The 12109-nt window shown below is 45.6% G+C and overlaps 1 protein-coding gene across 3 annotated transcripts in view; it reads right to left on the bottom strand.

The window, feature by feature from the left end:
* Nucleotides 1-12109, bottom strand: part of NPAS2 (neuronal PAS domain protein 2) — a 248538-nt gene that overhangs the window by 13512 nt on the left and 222917 nt on the right. For all 3 annotated transcript variants that reach the window (XM_030201427.1, XM_030201428.1, XM_030201429.1), the window contains exon 18: nucleotides 11648-11808. In XM_030201427.1, the coding sequence (XP_030057287.1) occupies nucleotides 11648-11808 (161 nt within the window). The remainder of the gene's footprint in view (nucleotides 1-11647; nucleotides 11809-12109) is intronic.

Here is a 12109-nt window from a genome sequence, read left to right as displayed (position 1 = left end):
AGTTCAATTCTGGCCCCTGCACCTCAAAAAAGATATAGTGGAATTAGAAAAGGTGCAGAGAAGGGCGATGAAGATGATTAAGGGGATGGTACGACTTTCCTTTGAGGAAAGGCTAAAGCGGCTGGGGCTCTTCAGCTTGGAGAAAAGGCGGCTGAGTGCAGTGGAACAGATAGATGTGGAGCGTCTGCTTATGCTTTCCAAAAATACTAGGACAAGGGGGCATGTGATGAAGCTGGAGTGCAGTAAGTTTAAAACAAACAAGAGAAAATGTTTCTTTACTCAGCGCGTAATTCGACTCTGGAATTCGTTGCCAGAGAATGTGGTTAAGGCGGTTAGCTTAGCAGAGTTTAAGAAAGGTTTGGACGGCTTCCTGAAAAAAAAGGCCATAGAATGTTATTAAATGGACGTAGGGAAAAATCCACTATTCCTGGGACAAGCAGTACAAAATCCTTTGCTCTGTGGATATTATCGGGTGATTGTGACCTGGGTGGGCTACTGTCGGAGACAGGGTGCTGGGCTAGATGGACCTTTGGTCTGTCCCAGTGTGGCGATGCTTATGTCTTAAGGTAAGGGAGCTATGTACCTGGGAACAATTTATGAAGTCCAAAGCAGTGACCCCTAGGGTGCCCGGTTGGTGTCCGGGCATTTCAGGGGGACCAGTGCACTACGAATGCTGGCTCCTCCCATGACCAAAGGGCTTGCATTTGGTCGTTTCTGAGATGGGTGTCCTTGGTTTCTATTATCACCGAAAATCAGAAACGACCAAGTCTAGGGACGACCATCTCTAAGGATGACCTAAATTTCAAGACCGTATTATCGAAACGAAAGATGGACGTCCATCTTGTTTCGATAATACGGGTTTCCCTGCCCCTCCATTGGGACGTTTTGCAAAACTTGAGCGTCCGTTTCGATTATGCCCCTCCATGTAACTTTGTAAGTCAATGTACTTTGAAAATGAGCCTTTTTGGAGGTTGAGCTCTAACCACTAGGCCACTCCTCCACTCCTTAGGCGCAAGCACTTAACGCTAGCTATAGAGCAGGCATAAATGTATGTTCCTATGTTCTGGAGATAGATATGTAACCTATAATATTTAAGTTAAACGTGTCTCCTGCCCACTCCCCGCCCACACTTCACCCATGTGTACCGTATGTGCAAAATACACGCTGTAGGAGATATGCACACAGTTACAGAATAGTGCTTAGGCACAGCTTTGGCATACAAGGGTGTATGTGTGCACACATTGTTGTATATGCCATTATTCTAATCATATACATATGCAATCTGTATGTAGATATTAACATGTACTTTACAGAATTACCCTCAATCTGTGCTAAAGTAGCTGGAAGCATCTTCCCGTTTCATCATGAGAGTAGCAGTTCTGCCACTTCATACTGTCTCTGTCAGTCCAGTCTAACCATTTCATTGTTAATATAAATGATTTTATTCAAAGAAGCTTTTAGAATTTCAGGACTGACCATAATATTGCTGAGAATGCACAGAATGCAAAAAAAAAAAATCAAAGTTAGCAAAACAGCTTGAAGGTGAGGAAAATGCATCCAATCTTACTATCACAATGGTCAGTGATTAGGGTTTATTTTCTAATCTACAGTGAAATAGTAAATTCTCCCACTATTATACCATGGGTTATTTCCTGCAGTATCTACTGAACTGCACCATCTCAGACCCGGAGATTAATTAAATACTTTGTGAAATTTCCTTGAGTTGCAATGACCAGGAAATTCATGCATAAAGGGGCAAGACCCTTTAGCATGCTCCCCCCTCAACCCCTCAATGTGGCCTGTGGAGGCAAGTTAAAGTTCTCATGTTACTTCCTGTCAGGAGTATAAGGGGAAGTCCATTTTTGGGGGGGCCTGGGGATGCATGCATTTCCTCTCATTTCTTCCCCCCTCCAGGAGAAGTGGGTCAGTTGGTGCTAAGTTGTATCATGGCAGCGATGGAGACAGAGATTGATCCTGCCTCTTTTTGGATACATCACTTCTGAGGTAAAACTGAGGAGGGATGGGGGCACAACATCCAAGGGAGGGATTTTGACAATAGGGCAGGGTTTGAGGGTCAGGGGATTAGAGTTTAAAAACTGATTTTTTAAAAAACTAATTATTAGCAAGGGGTAGTGCAGGGGTTTAATTTGCCCCAGAGGCCACTAGGGGCTGATCTTAGGACATGTCACCATATATGATAAATGGCACCTCTGTCCTCACAGGCTCTCCAGCATTAGTCAAGAGAGCTGAGGATAAATCCAAGATGGCCGCTCAGGGATACAATACCAGCAGTAAAAAAAAAAAAAAAATCTTTAAACCATTGTCAATAAGATTACTAGCTAGAATTAAACAAGAAAAATCCACAACATGAAAATGAGACAGATTCATAAGTAATCATGAAAGGAAGGAAAAAGCCTCAAAGAGCTCTGAATCATATAGATTTATAGAGCTGAAACAGATCAAATGATCTTCTCTTCATCATTGGCAAAAAACCTTCCCAACAGAAAAATATATCTTCTTCAAGATCTTTTAAATCATCACATTCTTTCAGTTTTTATCTTAATGTGCTTTATAGGACTGAAGCAAGCTTATACAGCACATTAAGATAACAACTGAAAGAATGTGATGGTTTAAAAGAGCATGAAGAAGATATATTTTTCTGTTGGGAAGGTTTTTTGCCAATGATGAAGAGAAGATCGTTTGATCTGTTTCAGCTCTATAAATCTATATGATTCAGAGCTCTTTGAGGCTTTTTCCTTCCTTTCATGATTACTTATGAATGTGTCTCATTTTCATGTTGTGGATTTTTCTTGTTTAAATCTAGGGAATATATAATTCCACACCCAAAACCTTTTTTTTGTTCTAGTGAATAAGATTACTAGCTACAGAACCCTTAAACAAATACTGCACTATGGATTTTTTTAGGAAGTTGGAGAGCCTGCCAAAAGGCCTTGTCATCCCTTAAACCAATGGCCCGGGAACATTACCCGGTACCTTAGCCTTTAAATATTCCCAGGAAAAACTTAGCTAAACCTCTTGAGGCAAAACTAATGTTCCCTGAGCAGTGCAGCTTGTGGAGTCTTTTCATGAGCTGTACCACTGATTGATATAGTGCTGAACCAAATTTGCATGTGAAGCATTTCTGATCAATGTGATAATAATGGGTGACTTTAATTATCCAAATATAGACTGGGTAAATGTAACATCGGGACACGCTACAGAGGTACAATTCCTTGATGAAATCAAGGACAGCTTTATGGAGCAGCTGGTGCAGGAGCCGACGAGAGAAGGAAAAATTCTAGACTTGGTCCTTAGTGGAGCGCATGATCTGGTGAGGAACGTTATGGTACTGGGGCCGCTTGATAACAGTGATCATAATATGATCAGTTTTGATATCGACCTTGAAGTAACTGTACATAGAAAGTCAAGTACGTTAGTGTTTAACTTTAAAAAAGGAGACTATGATAAAATGAGAAGAACGGTAAAAAAAAAAAAACTTAGGGGGGCAACTGAGAGAGTAAAAACTGTACAACAGGCGTGGACGCTGTTCAAAAATACCATCCTGGAGGCCCAGGCCATACATATTCCGTGAATTAGAAAAAAAAGACGGAAGTCCAAAAGACAGCCAAGCCTGGTTGAAAAGTGAGGTGAAGGAAGCTATTAGGGCTAAAAGAAACGCCTTCAGAAAATGGAAGAAGGAACCGTCTGAAAATAACAAGAAACAGCATAAGGAGTGTCAAAGCAAATGCAAGGCGCAGATAAAGAAGGCCAAGAGGGATTACGAAAAAAAGATAGCATTAGAGGCAAAAAAACATAGTAAAAATTTTTTTCGGTATATTAAAAGCAGGAAGCCGGCAAAAGAATCGGTTGGGCCGCTGGATGACCAAGGGGTAAAAGGGGCGATCAAGGAAGACAAAGACGTAGCGGAGAGACTGAATGAATTCTTTGCTTCGGTCTTCACTGAGGAAGATTTGGGTGGGATACCGGTGTCGGAAATGGTATTTCAAGCGGACGAGTCGGAGAAACTTACTGACTTCACGGTAAACCTGGAGGATGTAATGGGGCAGTTCAGCAAACTGAAGAGTAGCAAATCTCCTGGACCGGATGGTATTCATCCTAGAGTACTGATAGAACTGAAAAATGAGCTTGCGGAGCTACTGCTAGTGATATGCAACTTATCCTTAAAATCGAGCGTGGTACCGGAAGATTGGAGGGTGGCCAATGTAACGCCAATTTTTTAAAAAGGCTCCAGGGGAGATCCGGGAAATTATAGACCGGTGAGTCTGACGTCAGTGCCGGGGAAAATGGTAGAGGCTATTATTAAAAACAAAATTACAGAGCACATCCGAGGACATGGATTACTGAGACCAAGTCAGCACGGCTTTTGTGTGGGGAAATCTTGCCTGACCATTTTACTTCAATTCTTTGAAGGAGTAAACAAACATGTGGACAAAGGGGAACCGGTTGATATTGTGTAGCTGGATTTTCAAAAGGCGTTTGACGAGGTACCTCATGAAAGGCTACAGAGGAAATTGGAGGGTCATGGGATAGGAGGATATGTCCTATTGTGGATTAAAAACTGGTTGAAGGATAGGAAACAGAGAGTAGGGTTAAAGGGTCAGTATTCACAATGGAGAAGGGTAGTTAGTGGGGTTCCTCAGGGGTCTGTGCTAGGACCGCTGCTTTTTAATATATTTATAAATGATTTAGAGATGATAGTAACTAGCGAGGTAATTAAATTTGCTGATGACACAAAGTTATTCAAAGTTGTTAAATCGCGACAGGATTGTGAAAAATTACAAGAGGACCTTACGAGACTGGGCGGCTAAATGGCAGATGACATTTAATGTGAACAAGTGCAAGGTGATGCATGTGGGAAAAAAGAACCCGAATTATAGCTACGTCATGCAAGGTTCCACGTTAGGAGTTACGGACCAAGAAAGGGATCTGGGTGTCGTCGTCGATAATACGCTGAAACCTTCTGCTCAGTGTGCTGCTGCGACTAGGAAAGCGAATAGAATGTTGGGAAAGGTATGGAAAACAGGTGTAAGGATGTTATAATGCTGTTGTATCGCTCCATGGTGCGACCGCACCTTGAGTATTGTGTTCAATTCTGGTCGCCGCATCTCAAGAAAGATACAGTAGAATCGGAAAAGGTGCAGCGAAGGGCGACTAAAATGATAGCGGGGATGGGACGACTTCCCTATGAAGAAAGATTAAGGAGGCTAGGGCTATTCAGCTTGGAGAAGAGACGGCTGAGGGGAGACATGATAGAAGTATATAAAATAATGAGTGGAGTGGAACAGGTGGATGTGAAGCGTCTGTTCACGCTTTCCAAAAATACTAGGACTAGGGGGCATGCGATGAAACTACAGTGTAGTAAATTTAAAACAAATTGGAGAAAAAATTTCTTCACCCAACGTATAATTAAACTCTGGAATTCGTTGCCAGAGAAAGTGGTGAAGGCGGTTAGCTTAGCAGAGTTTAAAAAGGGGTTGGACGGTTTCCTAAAGGACAAGTCCATAAACCGCTACTAAATGGACTTGTGAAAAATCCACAATTCCGGGAATAACATGTATAGAATGTTTGTACGTTTGGGAAGCTTGCCAGGTGCCCTTGGCCTGGATTGGCCGCTGTTGTGGACAGGATGCTGGGCTCGATGGACCCTTGGTCTTTTCCCAGTATGGCATTACTTATGTACTTAAGTACTTATATATTTCTGTAAGCTGCAAAGAGCACATATTACTGCCACTTCACAGCTTGGAGTGGAGGAGTGGCCTAGTGGTTAGGGTGGTGGACTTTGGTCCTGGGGAACTGAGGAACTGAGTTCAATTCCCACTTCAGGCACAGGTAGCTCCTTGTGACTCTGGGCAAGTCACTTAACCCTCCATTGCCCCATGTAAGCCGCATTGAGCCTGCCATGAGTGGGAAAGCGCGGGGTACAAATGTAATAAAAATAAATAAATACCCAATAGGCTCCTTAATGATCTGTCTCTAGGATCAATATCCTCCTATCATACAAATAATATTGGTTAACCATTTAATCAGACTTGTTATACCGCATTTTTGTCATGCAAATCAAAGCAGTTTACAATCATATTAAAAACCAATGGAAAAGGAACTCCATAATTAAAACAGGACAGAAGACAGTTCATTAAGGACTGCAGTAAATTCCAGTCACAGCTCTCCTCATCTCAGGTTTTATATCTAGAAAGCCACTGTTTTACCATCTCCTGTGTATACCTTGAAAAAAGACTCAGGATTCCAAAGTTTATAGCCTAAAGGACCTCTAACATATAACATTTGACAGACCCGAGTGAGAGATGAAGTGGTCAGTCCCAGGCCCTTTATGGGGTAACACCTATAAAATATTGTACTTCACCATTACCAGGAAATGGTATGACTGCAGAACTAAAAAGAAAAAAAAGTGGTGGGTGCTGTATCCAAGAGATTACTAGAGATTGCGAATGATCCCGGGATGTCTCCAATCTCGTCTCTATTCCCCTCCTTCCCCCCTCCTCCCTCCCCTTCTCATGCGCCTTGTGGAATGCCCACTCAGTCTGCAACAAACTGTCTCTCACCCACGATCTCTTTATCTCTCGCTCCCTTCAACTGCTCGCCCTAACCGAAACCTGGAGCTCACCGGAAGACTCTGCCTCAATTGCAGCCCTCTGCCATGGAGGCTATCTCTTCTCCCACACGCCCCGCCCAGTTGGCCGCGGCGGAGGCGTTGGGCTACTACTCTCACCCTCCTGTAGTTTCCAACTCCTCCACCTACCGCAGTCTCACTGCTTCTCATCCTTTGAAGCCCATTCCATCCGGCTATTCTACCCGCTACCACTCAGAGTGGCAGTCATTTACCGCCCCCCTGATAAATCCTTCTTTTCCTTCCTCACCGACTTTGATGCTTGGCTCTCCATCTTTCTTGACCCTTCATCTCCGTCCCTCATTCTCGGAGACTTTAACGTACACGCTGACGACCTATCCGACCCCCATGCTTCTACGTTCCTCACCCTAACATCCTCCTTCAACCTCCAGCTGTGCTCCACCACCCCTCCTCACCGTGACGGCCATTGTCTTGACCTCGTCCTCTCCTCCTCCGGCTCACCCTCCAATTTCCACGTCTCAGCTCTTCCTCTCTCCGATCATCACCTGATCACATTCACACTTCTTCACCCCCCCCCCCCCTCCACCCCGTCCAACTTTAACCACCACCTCCAGGAACCTCCAGGCTATTGACCCCTCCACCTTATCATCTACTATCTCTAATCTCCTCCCCTCCATCACGTTCTCCGAAACTGTCGACAAAGCGGTCTCCGCTTACAACACCGCTCTCTCCTCTGCTTTGGACACCCTCGCACCATCCATCTCCCGTCCCACAAAGCGCACCAATCCCCAGCCCTGGCTGACTCCTTGCATCCGTTACCTTCGCTCCTGCACCCGATCTGCTGAGTGCCTCTAGAGGAAATCTCGTACCCTTTCAGACTTCCTCCACTACAAATTCATGCTATCCTCCCTCCACTCCTCCCTATTCCATGCAAAACAGGACTATTACACCCAATTGACCAATTCTCTCAGCTCCAACCCTCGTCGTCTCTTCACCACCCTTAACTCCCTCCTAAAAGTGCCCCCCGCTCCTACTCCCCCTTCTCTCTCTCCTCAATCACTGGCCGACTATTTCCGCGACAAAGTGCAAAAGATCAACCTTGAGTTCACGACCAAGCCACCACCTCCTCTTCACCCTTTAACCCTCTCCCTCAACCAACCTACCCAGGCCTCTTTCTCCTCTTTTCCTGAGATCACCGAGGATGAAACTTCCCGCCTTCTTTCCTCCTCGAAATGCACCACCTGTTCCTCTGATCCCATCCCCACCAACCTACTCAACACCATCTCCCATACTGTCTCCCCCTCCATCTGTCGCATCCTCAACCTTTCTCTCTCCACTGCAACTGTCCCTGACACCTTCAAGCACGCCGTTGCCACACCTCTCCTCAAAAAACCTTCACTTGACCCTACCTGCCCCTCCAACTACCGCCCCATCTCTCTTTTACCCTTCCTCTCCAAAATACTTGAGCGCGCCGTTCACAGCCGCTGCCTTGATTTTCTCTCCTCTCATGCCATCCTCGATCCACTTCAATCCGGTTTTCGCCCTCTGCACTCGACAGAAACGGCACTCTCTAAAGTTTGCAACGTCCTGCTCCTGGCCAAATCCAGTGGTCACTACTCCATCCTCATCCTCCTCGATCTTTCTGCCGCGTTTGACACTGTCAATCATGATTTACTTCTTGCCACGCTGTCCTCTTTTGAGTTCCAAGGCCCTGTCCTCTCCTGGTTCTCCTCTTATCTCTCCCACCGCACCTTCAGGGTACACTCCCATGGATCTTCCTCCACTCCCATCCCACTATCTGTTGGAGTTCCCCAGGGATCTGTCCTTGGACCCCTTCTCTTCTCAATCTACACCTCTTCCCTGGGCTCGCTGATCTCGTCTCATGGTTTTCGGTACCATCTTTATGCTGATGACACCCAGCTATACCTCTCCACACCTGACATCACCGCGGAGACCCAGGCCAAGGTATCGGCCTGTTTATCCGACATTGCGGCATGGATGTCCAACCGCCACCTGAAGCTGAACATGTCCAAGACCGAGCTCCTCGTCTTTCCTCCTAAACCCACCTCTCCTCTTCCTCCACTCTCTATCTCAGTTGATAACACCCTCATCCTCCCCGTCCCATCTGCCCGCAACCTCGGAGTCATCTTTGACTCCTCCCTCTCCTTCGCTGCGCATATCCAACAGACTGCCAAGACCTGTCGCTTCTTCCTCTTCAACATCAGCAAAATTCGCCCTTTCCTCTCTGAGCAAACCACCAGAACTCTCGTCCACGCTCTCATTACCTCTCGCCTTGATTACTGCAACTTACTCCTCACCGGCCTCCCACTCAGCCATCTATCCCCCCTTCAATCCGTTCAGAACGCTGCTGCACGTCTTACATTCTGCCAGAACCGATATACTCATATCACCCCTCTCCTCAAATCACTTCATTGGCTTCCGATCAGATATCGCATACAATTCAAGCTCCTCCTCCTTACCTACAAATGCACTCAGTCTGCGGCTCCTCACTACCTCTCCACCCTCATCTCCCCCTATGTTCCCGCCCGTAACCTCCGCTCACAGGACAAAGCCCTTATCTCAGTACCCTTCTCCACCACTGCCAACTCCAGGCTCCGCTCATTCTGCCTTGCCTCACCCTATGCCTGGAACAATCTTCCTTTACCCATACGCCTTGCCCCCTCCCTACCCATCTTCAAATCTCTGCTTAAAACTCACCTCTTCAATGCTGCCTTTGGCGTCTAACCGCTTGAGAAATATAGAATGCCCCAATCTATCCACCCTATCAGATTAACTCGTCCTCTAGATTGTACATTTGTCTTTAGATTGTTCTCTTGTCTTTTAGATTGTAAGCTCTTTGAGCATGGACTGTCCTTCTATGTTTAAATTGTACAGCGCTGCGTAACCCTAGTAGCGCTTTAGAAATGTTAGTTATTATTATTATTATTATGTGCATTCGTTAGCGAGCCTTAAAAAAAATTAGCAACCCAAAAAAACTATTTAACACGTCAGCTTATGAACTAATGCATGTAAAGTCAATTTCCATATATTAAAAAATTCTAGGGCTGCACGTTAATCACAGTTAACACCGCGATTAATGCATTAATTATTAATGGCAATTTAAAAATGTAATCTCAATTAATAATTAACCTGTCTCCCTCCCACCCCACCCCCCCCCCCCCCCCGAAGATGGTCTGGCATCTCTTCTTCCCCTCCTGGACCACCGGCAGCTCTCTCTTACCGCCCCTTCCCATCCAGTTTATGTTTTCAGTAAGTCTTTGACCCTGCAGTAGCAGCAGCCATACTGAAAAGCTGCCTGCAGCCTGCACCAGGCCTTCCCTCTGACTCACCCTGCTTCCTTCTGATGCAACTTCCTGTTTAGGATGGGTCAGAGGGTAGGCCTGGTGCAGGCCGCAGACAGCTTTTCGTATGGCTGCTGCAGGGTCAAAGACTTACTGAAAAATTGAAAATGTAAACCAGGTGGGAAGGGGAGGCGAGAGAGAGCTGCAGACGGTCCAGGGGAGGGAGGGAACTGAGAGAGAACCTTGGGCGAGTGAGCAGCGGTGGTGGGGAGGGAGGAATTGAGAGAGAAGCTTGGGGGGGGGGGGTGGTGGTTGGAATTGAGAGAACCTCAGAGGGCAGAGGGGGAGGAGAGACAACATCAGTGGCTGGTGGGGGGGGGGGGGGGGGGGGGGAGGACAAGGGAGAGATAGGACTGGATCAATGTGTCCTCCTTTTTCTGGAGTCATATAGAGGCATATTTTCAAAGCACTTAGCCTTCCAAAGTTCCATAGGTTTCTATGGAACTTTGGAAGGCTAAGTGCTTTGAAAATATGCCTCATGGTATCCTTAGGGAGAGAGAACCGTGGACAGGGCTAAAAGGGAAGGGACAGATGCTTGACTGTGCATGGAGGGAAGGGGGAAATATGGAGAGATGCCAAATTGAGGGAGAGAAAGAAGGAAGGAGGGAGGGAGGAGAGTGGAAGGAGAGATGTTGGGCTCAGAGAGACTGACAGAGAGATAAGTGACCTGGGGTGGAGAGAGTGGAAGGAAGGAAGAAAATGAGTGGTATTGGTGGGGGGGGGGGGGGGGGTTAGGAGAGAGGGAAGAGAGATATAATGGACCTGGGGGTAGAGAAGAAGGGAGAGAGAGTTGGAGCTGGAGATGGGAGAAAGGAAGATGCTGGGACCTTAATCAGTGGCATAGCTACGGAGGAGGGGAGAAGAGGGGCTTTGGAGACCTGAGGCCCCTCCAAAGCTGCTGTACCTGCTCAATGGCTGGTGGGGTAGTTCAAGCCCCACCAGCTGAAGAACTCCACTGCCTGAGTCACCTCCTTCCTCCTCATACTACCTCAGGAGTGAGGAAGTCAGCGGGGTGCCTCCAGCCACCAACGCATGCATGCCCCAAGAATGCTCAGTTTGTACATGAACTGAGCATGTTCAGGGAGTGCCAGCATTGGTGATTAATCACGATTAAAATTTTTAATCAACATGCAGCCTTCAAATATTCTAATGAGCTCTGAAAAATTATTAATCAAAAAAGTTTGAAATGAATCAAAACAATGCCTGAAAAATTGGGGGAAAAGTCTGAAAATGATTCAAAAACAAACCAAAAACATTTTCCATGTGAATCTGTTTTGATTACCCATAGAGCAAAACCACCCTGTACATGTGCAAGAAGCAGCTGGATATCATTCTTTATAAAACGTAATTTGAATCCAGAACTGGATTTAAGATGTGTTCCAGTGACATGAATATGTGTTCACAGAACTGATTCTCAGTGATTACCAGTCTCTTTTGAGTCTCTTCATATCTTTTACAGTAATTCTACAACCTGTGGAAAGGAGGCGATAATGATCAAATGTTTTTACATAGGTAACACGTGCTTGCCTATGTAAAAATGCAGTCTGATTATTGTCTTGTCCTTACTCTGGGTAAAAGTATGTATGTTTCAATGTGCTGCACTGACAGCAATCTACCAACCATTTCTACAGTATCTCCTGGCAGATGAAAGTGATGGAGAGACAAAGAACCTCCTTACCTGAGCTGTCGGTCATGGCTGAAATCTGGACTAGTGTGGCACTGACTGTTATCCAGCGGTATAGCAGCAAGTGGCGCCATACTCAAGCCTTGTGAGAGAACTGTAGAACTGCACAGTTGTGAAGACAAGTTGCTAGTGTTAACTTGAATCGACTTCTGACCCTACAAAAATGTTTACAAAGACTGTATTTGCCTGTAGATGATTATACAGTAGTTTATGCTTATGAATTCCAAAAAAAAAAAAAAAAAACAATTCAAGAGATAGCAGTTCTACAAGGAGGCTGGACCACTCAATCTGGTCTTAATTTGGAACCTCTACTTCCTTGCATCTACAGTTGCTGAGGAAAGTAAGTCCAGTAGCAGTTATATGCAACTCCCAGTAGGAAGAAAGTGGGACCAGCAATGGTGTTGATGATTCAGTGAACCAAAGGCTAATTTTTGGAGATAGCTTTGCATGATGTGT

The sequence above is a fragment of the Microcaecilia unicolor genome, chromosome 4, assembly GCF_901765095.1.
Source record: "Microcaecilia unicolor chromosome 4, aMicUni1.1, whole genome shotgun sequence".
In the NCBI taxonomy this organism is placed as follows: Eukaryota; Metazoa; Chordata; class Amphibia; order Gymnophiona; family Siphonopidae; genus Microcaecilia; species Microcaecilia unicolor.
The sequence above is the reverse complement of the archived record's forward strand: the minus strand, read 5'-3'. Positions and strand labels throughout refer to the sequence as shown.